The sequence below is a fragment of the Moschus berezovskii genome, chromosome 11 (assembly GCF_049115385.1).
Source record: "Moschus berezovskii isolate FMDL1 chromosome 11, NW_MosBer_1.0, whole genome shotgun sequence".
NCBI lineage: Eukaryota > Metazoa > Chordata > Mammalia > Artiodactyla > Moschidae > Moschus > Moschus berezovskii.
In genome coordinates this window covers 77,422,726-77,440,153 of record NC_142470.1, presented here as the reverse complement: position 1 = coordinate 77,440,153, position 17,428 = coordinate 77,422,726, and the positions used below count along the sequence as shown (strand labels likewise).

The 17,428-nt window shown below is 36.4% G+C and overlaps 1 protein-coding gene across 2 annotated transcripts in view; it reads left to right on the top strand.

Annotated features, from left to right (window-relative positions):
* FOXN2 (forkhead box N2) overlaps nt 1-13,056 on the top strand; it is a 59,485-nt gene extending 46,429 nt beyond the window's left edge. For both annotated transcript variants that reach the window (XM_055399545.2, XM_055399543.2), the window contains exons 5-6: nt 6,855-6,923; nt 8,855-13,056. In XM_055399545.2, the coding sequence (XP_055255520.1) occupies nt 6,855-6,923; nt 8,855-9,378 (593 nt within the window). In that variant the 3' untranslated portion in view covers nt 9,379-13,056. The remainder of the gene's footprint in view (nt 1-6,854; nt 6,924-8,854) is intronic.
* Nucleotides 13,057-17,428: the final 4,372 nt, after the last annotated feature.

Here is a 17,428-nt window from a genome sequence, read left to right as displayed (position 1 = left end):
GGGACTCTAAAGAGTCTTCTCCAACACCACAGTTTGAAAGTGTCAGTTCTTTAGCACTCAGCCTTCTTTATGGTCCAACTCTCACATCTGTCCATGACGACTGGAAAAACCATAACTTTGACTATGTGGACCTTTGTCGACAGAGTAATGTCTCTGCTTTTTAATACGCTGTCTAGTTCTGTCATAGCTTTTCTTCCAAGGAGCAAGGGTCTTTTAATTTCATGGCTGCAGTCACTGTCCACAGTGATTTTGGAGCCCAAGAAAATAATAGTAGAATCAAATATAAAATTCATCTGTCACTTCATAGAATTATCCTTTTTTAAAGTCTCCTCTGTTTTGATCATCTGGCCAATAGCAATGTTATAGTATTGTATAACAGGCAGCAGGAGGCAGAGAAATCTCATACTGAGATAGCAGAACAAACCCTTTTTTGGTCAATATTTTGATTTGGTGTGGGTTTGTAGTAAATTCATATGTTGAAAAATATTTATTGAGTGCACTTGTGTGCTAGTCACTGCTCTAGGCACCAAGGATGCATCAGTGAACAAAAAATGGAACCATATTCTAATTAGTAAATTTTAGTATTTATACTTAAACACTAAAATATATGTAGCATATTACAAGCAAATATAAAATTCAGATAATGATGAAGGTAGGAACTAAATGCAAATCTAAGTTCAAATTTAAGTTTACAAATTAGCATAATTTGTATCTTAATTAAAGTGAAAGTAAATTGGTAGTTCAAACAGCTTCACATACTAGTAATTTATTGAAATCACTCTCCTACTTTTAAGAATCATGAGAAACAGCTTCCTTGTTTGGATGCTCTGTAAATGTGTATACTGGTTTTGATAAAGGCAGTAAATCCTGCTATAGTTAATACTTGGCTTATAATCATTTAAATTCTACCACTGTAGTTCTTAAATCATTCCTTAAACAAATGGACTGAGAATCAGGTAATAGAAACTTGTCTTATTATAACTATTACTTTCGCATAGTTAAAACTGATGTCTTTTTAATTTTCTCTCAATTATTGTTAAAAAATTCTTAGCATCAAGGCTAAGAAAATATAAATAAATTAGGAAGCATAAGTTAACAGTTTTGACAGAGATTTATTTGAACCAGTTATTAAATCAGTAGCATATTTTGAACTTTAGTCAGAACTATGGAGGATAAAAAGGGAACTATTACTGTTTAATATGACTTTTAACAAGTTGTTATTGTTATTATTTAACTCACTGTTTGGATGGCTCTCATGGCTCTAATGACAAGTGACTTTAAGCTGGAAGTGAATTATTGGATTAACCTAAATAGTGTCAGAGAAAATATATACAAATAACTTTTTAAAAAAATGAAATTTTCATTCTTCATAAACTGAATATGTTAGATAATATAGCTAATGGTATGTTTTATTAAGAACACAGAGCCATCTTTAAAATTGCAAAACGTATTGAGTTGACCAAAAAGTTTTTTCGGTTTTTTCAATAAGATGTTATGGAAAAACCTGAACCAACCAACCCTATACTTATTAATGAAAAAAGCATTATAAAGTGTTTTCAGCTGTGACAATAAGTAAGTCTTAAGTTTAATTTTAATACCAAAACTGATTTGGTACTATAAATAAGAATTGTAAAATCTACACAGTTTTGTTGCTTTTGTTCCAAGAAGTTCAAGAATGTACTTTGGACAAATCATTGATAATTATGTGGTGGTGGTGTTTATTGAAGTATAGTTGATTTACAGTGTTGGATAGGAGACTTCCCTGGTGGTTCAGTGGTTAGGACTCCGCACTTCCAATACCATGTTGGATAAGCAGGTGTTCTTGATTACCAAATGGGATCATTTCTCTGGTGCTTCTTTTAACATTGAAGTTAAACTTTTTTTGAGTTAATTGACAGGATGTTGTGCGAAGCATATTTAGCGAATGTTCTAAATCAAAGTCAGATGTAGATAAAATCCTTTTGCAAAGAAGTAATTTCATGTTGGACTATTCAAATTAATTTGGCTGTAACAAATTCCTACAAGAATTTGTATTTAAAGAACAATTTTCCTGTCATTTCTGCAGTTACAGAAACTGAAAGTGTTAGTTGCTCAATTGTATCTGACTGTTTGAGATCCCATGGACTATCGCCCTCCAGGCTCCTCTGTCCCTGGAATTCTCCAGGCAAGAATATGGAGTGGGTTACTTTTCCCTTCTCCAAGGGATCTTTCCAACCCAGGGATTGAAACCCGGTCTCCCTCATTGTGGGCAAGATTCTTAACCTTCTGAGCCACCAGAGAAGCCCCTAATTGAACTATAAAGATATACTAATTTTTAAAGTTAAGAATCTTTTATAGGTGCTTCATTTACAAAATTAGTAAATTTCCTGAAATTGTTTACTTGTTATAACACATTTCAGTATTCTATTCTTTCCCTCACCACCATTCCCCCTTTTTTAAAAAAACAAAGTAGATTTTTTTTTTTTATTAAAAGAAAACAAAATTATTTCATGGGACAGACATCTCTCTGTTAGTATATTGCCACCCAGGTTGCGCCCTGCACAAAGGACACCTGGCTGAGACAATGAGTGGGCTGATTTCAGAAGCACTGGACCACACCCAGTCCTCAAGCTGTGTGCCCTGGTTTAGAGAAGCATTCACCTGGAGGCCAGTTGCTTTTTTTCCAATTCACACAGAGATACAATATGGGCTAGAGCTGTACTGGCTTTTTTTTCTTTAAAGACATGTTAGAATACTGAACTCTATTATAGTCAAGTCTCATTCTAAAAGATGGGAATTGAAGAGGTTTTCCTTTTACTAGCGTCTATGGCTGTGGCATGTGGGAATCATTGATTCAAGTTCTTTTTAACTTGATTTTTTTTTTTTCTGACTGAAATGCTTTTCCTTTGAATTGGCATGGTTTCCTTTCTTTCACCTTCCTGAGGTTTTTGCTCAACTATCACCTTTCCTTGAGGCCTTCCCTAACCTCTGTATTTAAAGTTGCAACTACCTTTCCCCACATTCTCTGTCTTCCTTCCCTCCAGTTTTCTTCTCCCTAGTGTTTATCTCTCAGAAGTTGTATTTCTTTGTGTTCTGAGAGTCAGGGATTTTCCTGTTTTGTTTTCATCCTGGAGTGTGAGATAGGACATTCAATTTATTGAATGAGTAACAAAACAGAGAATTTCTGTTATACTCTATAATTTCCTGCAAAATTTCCTATTCTAATTATAGGTACTTGGTAAGTTTTGAGGAATGATAAGATTACAAATTGAAGGCCTGGATTCTTGAGGTAGACTGCACAGGTTTAAATCCCATCTCTATCGTTCCTAGAGATCCCTCTTTGTCCATTTTCTCATTTTTAAGATGGAAATAATAATAGTACCACATCATAAACTTATGAGAGTGAGATGAGTTAATAATAGACTTCTGCCAAGAGAACGAACTGGTCATAGCAAACATCCTCTTTCAACAACACAAGAGAAGACTCTACACATGGACATCACCAGATGGTAAACACTTAAATCAGATTGATTATATTCTTTGCAGCCAAAGATGGAGAAGCTCTATACAGTTAGCAGAAACAAGACCAGGAGCTGACTGTGGCTCAGATCATGAACTCCTTATTGCGAAGTTCAGACTTAAATTGAAGAAAGTAGGGAAAACCACTAGACCATTCAGATATGACCTAAATCAAATCCCTTATGATTGTACAGTGGAAGTGAGAATAGATTTAAGGGACTAGATCTGATAGAGTGCCTGATGAACTATGGATGGAGGTTCGTGACATTGTACAGGAGAAAGGGATCAAGACCATCCCCATGGAAAAGAAATGCAAAAAAGCAAAATGGCTGTCTGGGGAGGCCTTACAAATAGCTGTGAAAAGAAGAGAAGTGAAAAGCAAAGGAGAAAAGGAAAGATATAAGCATCTGAATGCAGAGTTCCAAAGAATAGCAAGGAGAGATAAGAAAGCCTTCCTCAGCGATCAGTGCGAAGAAATAGAGGAAAACAACAGAATGGGAAAGACTAGAGATCTCTTCAAGAAAATTAGAGATACTAAGGGAACATTTCATGCAAAGATGGGCTCGATAAAGGACAGAAATGGTATGGACCTAACAGAAGCAGAAGATATTAAGAAGAGGTGGCAAGAAAACACAGAAGAACTGTACGAAAAAGATCTTCACAACCAAGATAATCACGATGGTGTGATCACTGACCTAGAGCCAGACATCTTGGAATGTGAAGTCAAGTGGGCCTTAGAAAGCATCACTGCAAGCAAAGCTAGTGGAGGTGATGGAATTCCAATTGAGCTATTTGAAATCCTGAAAGATGATGTTGTGAAAGTTCTGCACTCAATATGCCAGCAAATTTGGAAAACTCAGCAGTGGCTACAGGACTGGAAAAGGTCAGTTTTCATTCCAATCCCAAAACAAGGCAATGCCGAAGAATGTTCAAACTACTGCACAGTTGCACTCATCTCACACGCTAGTAAAGTCATGCTCAAAATTATCCAAGCCAGGCTTAAGCAATACATGAACTGTGAACTTCCAGATGTTCAATCAGGTTTTAGAAAAGGCAGAGGAACCAGAGATCAAATTGCCAACATCTGCTGGATCATGGAAAAAGCAAGAGAGTTCCAGAAAAGCATCTATTTCTGCTTTATTGACTATGCCAAAGCCTTTGACTGTGTGGATCACAATAAACTGTGGAAAATTCTGAAAGAGATGGGAATCCCAGACCACCTGACCTGCCTCTTGAGAAACCTATATGCAGGTCAGGAACCAACAGTTAGAACTGGACATGGAACAACAGACTGGTTCCAAATAGGAAAAGGAGTACGTCAAGGCTGTATATTGTCACCCTGCTTATTTAACTTACATGCAGGGTACACCATGAGGAACGCTGGGCTGGAAAAAGCGCAAGCTGGAATCAAGATTGCTGGGAGAAATATCAATAACCTCAGATATGCAGATGACACCACCCTTATGGCAGAAAGTGAAGAGGAACTCAAAAGCCTCTTGATGAAAGTGAAAGAGAGTGAAAAAGTTGGCTTAAAGCTCAACATTCAGAAAAGTAAGATCATGGCATCTGGTCCCATCACTTCATGGGAAATAGACGGTGAAACAGTGGAAACAGTGCCAGACTTTATTTTTGGGGGGCTCCAAAATCACTGCAGATGGTGATTGCAGCCATGAAATTAAAAGACACTCCTTGGAAGGAAAGTTATGACCAATCTAGATAGCATATTAAAAAGCAGAGACATACTTTGCCAACCAAGGTCCGTCTAGTCAAGGCTATGGTTTTTCCAGTGGTCATGTATGGATGTGAGAGTTGGACTGTGAAGAAAGCTGATTGCCGAAGAATTGATGCTTTTGAACTGTGGTGTTGGAGAAGACTCTTGAGAGTCTCTTGGACTGCAAGAAGATTAGTCCAGGGTGTTCACTGGAAGGACTGATGCTAAAGCTGAAACTCCAAAACTTTGGCCACCTCATGCGAAGAGTTGACTCACTGGAAAAGACTCTGATGCTGGGAGGGATTGGGGGCAGGAGGAGAAGGGGACAACAGAGAATGAGATGGCTGGATGGCATATCTGACTCGATGGACATGAGTTTGAATGAACTCCGGGAGTTGGTGATGGACAGGGAGGCCTGGCGTGCTGTGATTCATGGGGTCGCAAAGATTCGGACATGACTGAGTGACTGAACTGAACTGAATTAAGAACATGCCAAGGGCTTAGTAATTTGGTGATAATCAGCTTAATCTAAATCAAGGAGATGTGGCAGAGTACAATATATTCTTCACTCATTTATCAGGGAACTACTGTTTATTCCAGGTATTATGGAATATAGAGAATATTCTATATTCTTGATTCTTACCTTAAGGGAGCTGACAGTCTAATTGGAAAGACATTCGTATAGAAACTCTAATTAATGAGATCACACTTTATTCAAGGGAGAAGAGTATGTGCTCTCTCATAGCAACAATCTTCGAACTTACTTAAACCTATTTTTTAAGGCCATAACATTTCCTGCTTTTACAGAGTTTGTGGTCAAGATGAGGAGGAAACAAGTCACTATCCACATGGCTTTATTATCTAATCTAATTTTATAATTAGATATTATAAATGTAAGATTTGGGGATGATAAAAATTTTCCAACTTGAGGCAGAAATGGAATATTTTTCAGTCTTTTTTAAAAATTCTCCTTTATAATCTAAAATTTGTAAACATTTTCTAACTTTTCCTTCACAGTTTAGATTGTACCATTTTACTTTTATTCGATTACGGTTATAAAGGCTAACAGATTGCCAAGATGTAGAGGAACTGCTAGTGCAAAAGTAGATATGAGAGCATAATGACCTCTGGAATAGAACCTGCTGGTTTTACCAGCCTATTAAAATCCATTTTCCTTATGGAATATCCATAATTGTAGTACTTATAGGCTTGCATGTAATTATGACTAAAGACGGTGCTAATATTTATGTGTGTTCTTAACTAATTCAATCTGTTAAAGGGCAATCCTTATTGAAAATGCAGGTCAGGGTCTTATTTTCATTGTGAATAATTAAAGAAGAAAACTTTTATTATCTCTAGTGCCTCTCAATTTTCCTTTATACAATATTGTTCATAATTTGAAGTGAACAAAAGTAGATTACAAAATAATAAGTCTCGTTTTGTACATTTATTTGTATGTGTTTGTGTCTGTGTATATATATGATATCTATATATGTGTGTGTAAATTACATATGTTATATACATTATACATTTTTTTTTAAGTAGAAAATACACCAAGACCTTAATGTTGGTTATCTTTGGGTACATGCACTATAATAGTCTCTTTTTTATAAAGAACATTAATATCATTCTTTTCCTTTTTTAGAATCTGATATTGATGCTGCCACTGCAATGATGCTTTTAAATACTTCTATAGAACAAGGAATTTTGGAATGTAAGCAATCATGCTTTTCTATTTTGTGAGCACCTTTCAAATGTCATTTAGGACAGGCAAAATTACTTCTTTCTAACTAGGTTGTGTTTTCATCTGAATAACTTAGTTTCTGCTTTATTTTCTTTTAATTTATGTGAGCAGTTGTGAAATTGAGGTTAATGCTGTGATAATTCTTGTTACATTGACCAAGAAATGAAGAAATAAATAGCATGTTTAGAAATTAAGCTTAAAGATTTAAAAGTAAAAATGGAGATATCCCTGGTGGTCCAGTGGACAAGACTCTGTGCCCCCAATGCAGGGGACCCAGGTTCAATCCCTGGTTAGGGAACTAGATCCCATATGCTGCAACAGAAGATCTCACATGCCACAATGAAAGGTTGAAGATCCCACATTCTGCAATTAAGACCTAGTGCAGCCAAATAAATAAAAATAAATATTTTTAAGAAATGAATAAAAGTAAAAATGAAAACTATGAATAAGAAAACTTAGAAAGTATGCTTATAACCTTGAAATGAAAAAAGCTATCTTTGACATACAAAGTGCCAAATCCATAAAAGCTGTGTAAATTTAATTAAACATCAAGCTCTTATTTAGAGTTCTGACAACAGCAGATACCTGTAGGAAAAGTAACACTGGCATAATATTGGGATGACGTATTTCTTCACTGTATATAGCAGACAAAGGAATAATGTTGAGTATACATATGTGCACAACATAAAAAGATTCTGTAAGTAAGAAATAAGAAAACAGTTCAACAAAATATATGATTAGCTAGGCCTCGGAGGAGGAAATATACAGATGGACAGCGCATATTTGAAAAGATACAGCTTCTCTAGAAATCAAGGAGATGCAAAATGAAACAATATTGAGATAATATCTTTTTGTCATGAGATTATGAAAAATTAAAACGATTGATAATATTACAGGTTAAGTATAAGGCAATGGCAAGCCACTCCAGTACTATTGCCTAGAAAATCCCATGGATGGAGGAGCCTGGTAGGCTGCAGTCCGTGGGGTCGCTAAGGGTCGGACACGACTGAGCAACTTCACTTTCACTTTTCACTTTCACACATTGGAGAAGGAAATGGCAACCCACTCCAGTGTTCTTGCCTGGAGAATCCCAGGGACAGGGGAGCCTGGTGGGCTTCCGTCTAGGGGGTCACACAGAGTCGGACACGACTGAAGTGACTTAGCAGCAGCAGCAGCAAGTATAGGAACTGGGTGTTGTCATGCAATGTAGGATATAAATTGATACAGCTATTTTGGAAGGCAGTTTGGAAATACCAACTAAAATTTAAAATGTATATATTTTTTACTTAGTAATTTTGTTTCTTTTTATCTCTCCTAGAAAAATTCTATATGTGTAAGAAAAGGCATGTAGCGAATTTTCGTTTCAGTATTACTTGTAATAGTGAAAACCTGGCAACAACCTCCGTTCCGTTCCGTTCTGTCGCTCAATCGTGTCCGACTCTTTGCGACCCCGTGGACTGTAGCCTACAGGCTTCTCCGTCCATGGGATTCTCCAGGCAAGAATACTGGAGTGGGTTACCGTTTCCTTCTCCAGGGGATCTTCCCGACCCAGGGATCGAACCCGGGTCTCCCGCATTGGAGGCAGACGCTTTAACCTCTGAGCCACCAGGGAAGCCCGACAAGTAAATTGTTAGCTAACCAGTGACACATTAATATTGAGGCATTTTCTGCAAGCAGCTCAAAATAATTGTATTTTCCATGGGAAGGTCAAGACATACCATGAAGTGGTTTAAAAATATTTTAGATTGATTCCTACAGGATGATGGTCTGCATAAAATTTAAAGACCCATGAAACGTGACCAGTCTAAAGCACTTATTCAGGAGTGATATAGTAGTTTTAAATGGCCTGTTTCTGCAATCAGATGCATTTGATTTACTGATGGAAGCTTTATTTTCCACAGGTGAGAAGCCTCTGCCTGTTAAAACAGCAGTGCAAAAAAAGAGGAGTTATAGCAATGCATTTAATCATTCCAGTGCTATGCGATTACATGAGAGTGATTCTTTAGCCACCAGCACTGATCCAAAAGAAGACCACAATTACAGTGCAAGTAGCATGGCAGCACAGCGTTGTGCATCCAGGTCTAGTGTGTCTTCTCTGTCTTCTGTGGATGAGGTGTATGAATTTATCCCAAAGAGTAGCCATGTAGGAAGTGATGGCAGTGAAGGATTTCGCAGTGAAGAAGACACAGACGTTGATTATGAAGATGATCCACTTGGAGACAGTGGCTATGCATCGCAGGCTTGTGCAGATACCACTGAAAAGGGGCAGCCAGACAAAAAGATGCGAAAACAGGCATGTCAAGAAATTGATGAGGAGCTCAAAGAGGCAGCTGGATCTCTGCTCCACCTTGCTGGTATTCGTACATGTCTAGGTTCCCTAATAAGTACTGCAAAGACACAGAATCAAAAGCAGCGGAAAAAATAGAAATACTTACTAGTGTGAAATTATTTTTAAATGTGGCAATACTCGTCTACTTATTTCTTTACAAGGGATATCAAAGCCATAATGGACTTCTTTTGTTTTAGGGTGGGGGAGGGGTGCTAATTACTTGTTTATTTCAAAATATTTTTGTTTTCTGAATTTTTATTAAATAGTTGCTGTTAGGATCATGCCCAGTCATCAATATGATGTGAAATCCTAAAAGCATAATTTTTGTGATAAGTGTCTCCAAGATTGGAAATTTTATGTTAAAAAAGTCCCGAGCCTCTGTCTTAAACTTGTAGGGAAGTCTTTTGTTCTGTTAATATGTCCAAGTGTAAGAACTGGCAACTCTTAACTTTTTTTTCAGTTTCTTTTCCTATCTGTAATTAACTATAGTTGCTGATCCAACTAGAAATTTTGCTGATTCTTTCTCCCACACTCTTCTCTTGACACATGTAATCCAGTAGGATGAGATTTGAATATTTTATCTTGTCTTAATTTTTGTTTTTAATTATTGTTTGTTGACACATGAGCAAAGTTGAATGTAAGTTGGAAAAGATCCTAAATGTCCAGAAAGTCCCTTTTGCATACATCGGCAAAGAGATAGCAAAAAGTTCTAAGGTTTAGAAAAGACAATTTTGTGACGTAATTTCATCTAAGAACTTCAATTCCTGTTACAATATTATTTTTTCAAATTTTTTAACTTCCCAAATATTCCATAGTGTTGATTGGAGCCATTTATTCTTTCCCAAAGTGCTTTGCAGCCATTATTTTGATTTTAGCCACTAGCTGTCTTTGTTGAGGAGAAAGTATCCAGTGACAGGATATAGCCATGGAGTCCCATTTAGGCACACATTTGCAATAAGAGGATCTTTCATTGGCTTGTTTAAATGTACTACATTCTGAAAATTACACGAATGGAGTGTAATCTAATATAAACGTTTGAATATGTGTTATGTTATCATAAATATAGGTAGATCATTTAGGAAAATACTTCTATTCAAGCTTTGTATGAATTACATTGTATATGCACCCAATTAAGTTAAAAGATTTAACAAAACTGTAGAGATAAAATGCCTTCATGGATTTTAAAATTTGTATAAAATTTTATACATCCTTTTAAGGAGGCAGTGTAATTACGTGCCATTAAATCCATCCTAAAAGATTTTGTTACTCTTCCAAATGTGTATTGACCAAGGCCTTTTTCAGTATTTGAACAAATCTGCTTATATGATACACAGTTTTTTGTATCATTTATATAGCTTGACTGTATCATTCAAAAAGGACAAAGGATACTAATAAAGCTAACCTTATTCATAATGTATTTTTTTACAATGGCAAAAGCAGCTTTCTAAAAGTTCAGTCTTACCTCATGCTACATCCTGTTTCATAGACAATGAAATTATTTTCTGATAATTTCATATATACATATACATACATACACACATAAGCTTGTGATTTTGGTTTGTTACTTTCAGCTATTTCTATAACGATAAAGTATTTTTTAAAAAAAGACATATTTTTCTTTTAACTTGTAGAGTTTATTTGGGCAAAACTGTCAAATGAGAAGCATAATGAAACTCTTTTTCAGTTGTCAAGATGTTAAGCCAGGGATAGCAACTTTATCTGTCCTGTTTCCATGTTAATTGTAGTTGAACCTGGATAGCCACATTAATAGAATTGCTGCTGTTAAAAATAGTAATGTTTCAATTTGTTGATAATAAGATGCTGGATGAGGTATTGAATTTTTTGTTCTTCATATATATCACATCTGCTGCATAAAATTGCTAACCTAACATCTTTTACTATACACAGAGAATATAACATCAAAAATTGTTAAATTGTTTTTACCACAGTATAAATAGTACATGGGGCTTCCCTGGTGGCTCAGTGGTAAAGAATCTACCTTCAGTGCAGGAGTCCCAGGTTCACTCCCTGGGTTGGGAAAATCCTCTGGAGAAGGGAATGACTATCCACTCCATATTTTTGCCTGGATAATTCTATGGACAGAAGAGCCTGGTGGGCTACAGCCCTTGGGGTTGCAGAGTCAAATACAACTGAGAGACTAGCACACAGACACACACACATACTATACACATAGTACACAGATTATAAAAATCATTTAATAACAAAATATTTTTAAGCTGTTTACTGTGGTCCTCTGGATAGACCTTATTAACAGTGTTTTAATGATCTGGTTCCACTTTGTTAACTGAAATTCTGTACTGCAAATGTTCTCTCTGGTTCTTGTCCATTAGATCATTAGGCTTTGTAAGTAAAGGAAAATGATCTAAGATAGAAGGAAGGGAGAAAGTCATTCCCAGTTCAAATAAAGATCTTAAAGTTATTTTTGTCTTAATATAAATAGCAATAACTTTTAAACTTGATATTCTTTCCCTCTTCATGTACGCTTACCACAAATTTAAAAGTTAAAATTTATGTTCATCACTAGCAAAGTCAATAAACTTTCACACTAAATGCTAACGGGAATAAGTTACAGGATGCTTTATTGAATTCTTACATAGAATTCATTGTATCACTTTCCATGTGCTGATTTACCAAGGCAGTTATTTTTAAGGGGAAGAACCTTTTTATTTACCATTCCCCTTTATTACTTCCATAGACATAATCCCATTCCTCAGGTGTATTGAGATAAAAACATGGCTATTAACCACCCAATTAAGGGAAGTCATTTCTAGTCCTATGGACTGGAAATTATATTTCTAAGAATATATGACTAGCAGATTTTACTGTAATAAAAAACAACTTGGAAATCCTGGAAAGGGTCAGTCTTTTAAAATTGTGACTTAAGCTAACGTATAATTTGCCTTGCATCAATATAAATTGTTATAGCCAATCTCATTTTATGACAGATCCCTAGTAGAAGTTTTAACAATTAATCTTCATCTTTCACATCCCAAGTAGAATCAGTGTTTCATGAATATATATTTTTGAAATTTATTTGTGCAATATATAACTCAATTAGTTCGTGTTTTATTTTACTTTTCAAATTCAGAGAAAGAAAACATTACATGGAAAATGAATTGATGGATCACCTCCTTTTTTCCACCTTTGAGCCTTTCCTATCCTCCTTATAACCACCATGGCTTCTCTTAACTTTGATTCCTTTGTATATAGTAAAGTTTAGAATATACATAATTTTTTCTTTTCCTACTCTCTGAGGCATCGTGTAAAGGGTCATACTAGGTGGTCAGTTAAATATATGTTAGCACAAATTCAAAGTTAGAGAAAGTGTTAAGGGGAGAGAGAGAGAGAGAGTGTGTGTGTGTCTTGGTAGAGCAGGAGGCCTTTCTCAGCAATTTAAGCAATGGTTGTGAATACTTCACAAAGCTGTAAAGACTATTGTCTTAAATACTACAGTAGCTTAACAACCTTTTGTGAAGACCATAGCATTTAATTAAGAAACTTTGAGGCTTTCTGGTTTACATATATATATTTTATAGGTTTTTTTGGTTTGAAATGTTATATAAGCTTTGATTTAAACAGAGTTTGCTTCAATACGTTAATGATGTAGTCAAAATATTTATTTTCTGAAAAAAAAGTATTTTAATGTTATACCTGCCATTTTTTCTTAAAGCACACATTTTTTTTTTTTGCATCTGACTGCCAGTGCCATTGTCAAAATTGTTGTACATTTCTTATTAAGTCTTTAATTTTAAAGTATTATGTTGCCATTAAATAGTGTATAAAAATGTGTAATTGCCAATTCATTGTAACTATTATTTATTTTTAAGTGAAAGTGTAAGAATGGTTTCTGATTTAAGAAATTTGAGTTATTAAATTGTGTCCTTATCCTTTTTTCTAATGTAGCATAAAAATTACCCTGAGTTTGAGTTATAACTGCCATTAAGTAGATGACCAGTCCAAGTGAGCCACTTCTTAGTTGCCAGTCTTTGCTCATATTTAAAAACAACTTAACAAATGTTTAGTTTTTGTATCTAATCTGATTATTAAATTGTTTATAAAGTTTATTTTTACCAAAGAGATGCAATTCACTATGATAAAGTATTACAGAATAAATGTTGTTTTATAACATTTTTGTGCTTTCTCTGTCTTTTGGGGGTTGGTAATATAGATGTTGGGAAGATTCCCTGGAGAAGGGAAAGGCTACCCACTCCAGTATTCTGGCCTGGAGAATTCCATGGACTATACAGTTCATGGGGTTGCCAAGAGTCGGACACGACTGAGCGACTTTCATTTCATTTCAATATAGATGTAGGTGGTTTCATGCTCCTACACACATACACTTTCCCCTCCACTGTTACAAAGCTGGAGTCATACAGATGAAGGATAAGTTTTAATTTCAGAATGTCTTTAAAGGCTATTTTTTGAAAGTATTGTTTTTCCAAAGAACCAGATCTTAGTTTTAGATCTTTTCTATTGTTTTTTAGTCTCTGTTTCATTTATTTGTGCTATGATCTTTATTTCTTTTTTTCTACTGACTTTGGGTTTTGTTTATTCTTCTCTTTTTCGTTTACCTATTCATCTATTGATGAACATTTCAGTTGTTTCTACCTTTTGGGTCTTGTGCATAACGCTGCTGTGAACACTGGTGTCCAAGTATCTGTTTAAATTCCTACTTTCAGTTCTTTTGGGTAGACACCTAGAATTAGAATTACCAGATGATATGATAATTCTTTGTTCAGGTTTGGTTTTTTTGTGTGTTTGTGGAACCACGATAAAGTTTTCTAAAGCAGTTGCACCCTTTTACATTCCCACAGCAATGTGCAAATGTTCCAATTTCTCCATATCCTTTCCAGCACTTGTTCTTTTCTTCCTTTCTCCCTCTCTCCCTTTGTAATAGTCATCCTAAATCATCCTAATGGGGGTGAAGTAGGGTGTGTCACCCTTTTGCAAGTCTTGCAAGCAGAGGCATTGCAGTATTTTCTTGCACACTATATTTTCAAGAATATATGTGGTAAATAACTGTGGAAAATAAAGTGTCTTCCTTCAGAATGGAGGACAGATTTGCTTGCCATCCAGTATAACAAAGATAATGGCTCCCTCTGGGGCAAAGGTCAGACACATTTGCTTGCAGCCTTTATAAAATATTAGGGTTTCCTAAGCAGCATTCATGGAGAAGGAAACGGTAACCCACTCCAGTATTCTTGACTGGAGAATCCCATGGACGGAGAAGCCTGGTAGGCTACAGTCCACGGGGTCGCAAAGAGTCGGACACGACTGAGCGACGGAACAGAACGGAAGCAGCATTCAACTGGGCTGCTCTGCACATCCCCATGGGAAAACTGAGACCCAAACCCTGAGTGTGAAGCTCATGTTGTTTGCTGTGAGTAATAAATTCCTTTGTCTCTGACCCAGGAGTCATGTTTTCTTCCAGCTTCCGTGAAACTGTAGCAAGCAAGCTTGTTAGTGTGAAAGTACTGTAAAAACTCACATCCTTCACAGTTTCGTTTTTTTTAGTAATCCATTCTTCTTTTTATTTTTTCCATTTATTTATTTTTGGTTGTGCTAAGTCTTCATTGCCATGCGTGGGCTTTTTCTAGTTGCAACGAGTGGGGTCTACTCTAGTTGCAGTACATGGGCTTCTCATTGTGGTGGCTTCTCTGTTTGTGGAAGCATGGGCTATAGGTCCTGCAGGTTCAGTAGCTGCATGCAGCTCACGGACTCACTAGCTGTGGCACACGAGCTTAGTTGCCCTGCAGTATTTGGAATCTTCTCAGACCAGGGATGGAACCCTTGTCCCCTGCATTGGCAGGTGGACTCTTAACCACTGGATCACCATGGAAATCCCATCCTTCACAGTTCTTGACATTGTTGTGTCTGATAAAAGGCATCTGTGAAAAATTTACCGCTAATATCATATTGAATGGTGAGGGGCTAACCATGTCCCCTCTAATTATGCATAAGCCAAGCATGTCCCCTCTCATTACTACTATATTTTACTGAACCTCTTTGCCAATTTGGTAAGGTGAAAAAATAAGGGGGAAGAAGAAGGAGGGGGGATAAAGGGCATAGTGTTTGGAAAGGAAGAAATGAAGCCAGCTTTGTACAGACAACATGATTGTATATGTAAAAATTCCTAAGGAATCTGCAGAAGGCTACTAGAACTAATAATTGAGCAAGCCTTCAGGATACTAGGTCCAGTGATTGATAAAAATCAATTGTATTTCAATATAGTAGCAATAAAATTTTGGAAAATGAAGTTTTTAAAAATACTATTTACATTAGTATGCAAGAAATGAAGGAGCAAATGTAATGAAATGTGCAAGACCTGTGCAATAAAAACTATAAAGCCAAGCCAAGAGAGCTAAGGACATCTAAATAAGTGGATAGATGGATCCAAAGACTTCAATATTGTTAAGATGTCAGTTCTCTCCAAATTCGCCTATACATTCAATTCAATTCCAGTCAATCTAGTAGGCTTTTTTGAGGCAAATGCAAGCTGATTATAAAATATATATGGAAATGTAAATAGAATAGCCAAATGCATTTTTAAAAGTTGAATGGCTTATACTACCTGATTTCAAATTTCACTGTAAAGGTATGATAATAAAGAGTATGCTTTAATATATTTCAGTGAAACAGGATAGTCCAGAAACAAAATCCACATATATAGAGGTAGTTGATTTTTTTATAAAAACTTTTTATTTTGTATTGGGGTATACCCATTCCAGTATTCTTGCCTGGAGAATCCCATGGACAAGGGGGCATGGCGGGCTACCATCCATGGGGTCGCAAAGAGTCGGACACAACTGAGCGAACACACGTATCCATTCTCCCCCAACTCCCCTCCCATCCAGGGGGCAGGTGATTTTTGACAAAGGTGCTGAAAGGACTAAGGGTGATTTTTTTTTTAACAAGTGGTGTTGGACAGTTGGATAAGCATGTAGAAAATGGTGCATCTCGACTTATCTCTCACCGTACATGAAAATTTATTTAAAATTAGTGTTACTGACCTAAATGTTAAAACTGTAAAATTTAGAAGAAAACAGAGGGAAACTTTTTTGACCTCTCAGAACAAGCAAAGATTTCTTAGAACAGACAAACCACAAGAGGACAAAAGTTTTGTAAACTCTGCTGCTCTGCTCTGCTAAGTCGCTGATCTTCATCAAAATTGAAAACTTGCTCTCCTAAAGACATCATTAAGGAAATGGAACGACAAACAACACACTGGGAGAAGATACAACAAGTATATCTGACAAAGGATTGTATTCAGGATATATAAGAAGCTCCTAAGTGAAGTTGCTCAGTTGTGTCCGACTCTTCGTGACCCCACGGACTGCAGCCTCCCAGGCTTCTCCGTCCATGGGACTTTCCAGGCAAGAGTACTGGAGTGGGTTGCCATTTCCTTCTCCAGCGGATCTAACCGACTCAAGGATTGAACCCGGGTCTCTCGCATTGCAGGCAGACGCCTTACCCTCTAAGCCACCAGAGAAGCCCTAAGAAGCTCCTACAACTCAAAGAGACATAAACAGAGTAAAGAATGGGTAAAGATTTGAACAGACTGTTAACCAAAGATATACATGAACAGCCAATAAGACCATGGAAATATGCTCAACATCATTAGCTATAAGAGAAATGCATACTAACAAGTATATCCCCAGTGAGATACTACTACACATCCAATAGAACGTCTAAAATTAGAAGAATTGACAACACCAAGTGTATTTAAAAATATGAACCCAGTATAAACTTCATAGTTGCTGGCAGGAATATAAAACAGCACAAACACTTTGAAAAACAGTTTGGCAGTCTCTTACAAAGTTCAACATACACTTATATAGCCCAATGTACTAGTCGGCTAGGGCTGTTTGCTACAATAAAATGCCACTGACTGGATCACTTAGAAACAAAATTTTATTTTCTTACAATTCTGGAGGCAGGAAGTCCAAGATCAAGGTGTGGGCAGGAAGTCCAAGGGCAACGTGTGGTTCCTTCTGAGGCCTCTCTCCTTGGCTTGCAGATGGCTGCTTTCTCACTGTACCCTACGCGGCCTTTCCTTTGTGCACTTGAATCCCTGGTTCTCCCTTTTTGTCCAAATTTCATCTCACAAGGACACCAGTCAGATTGG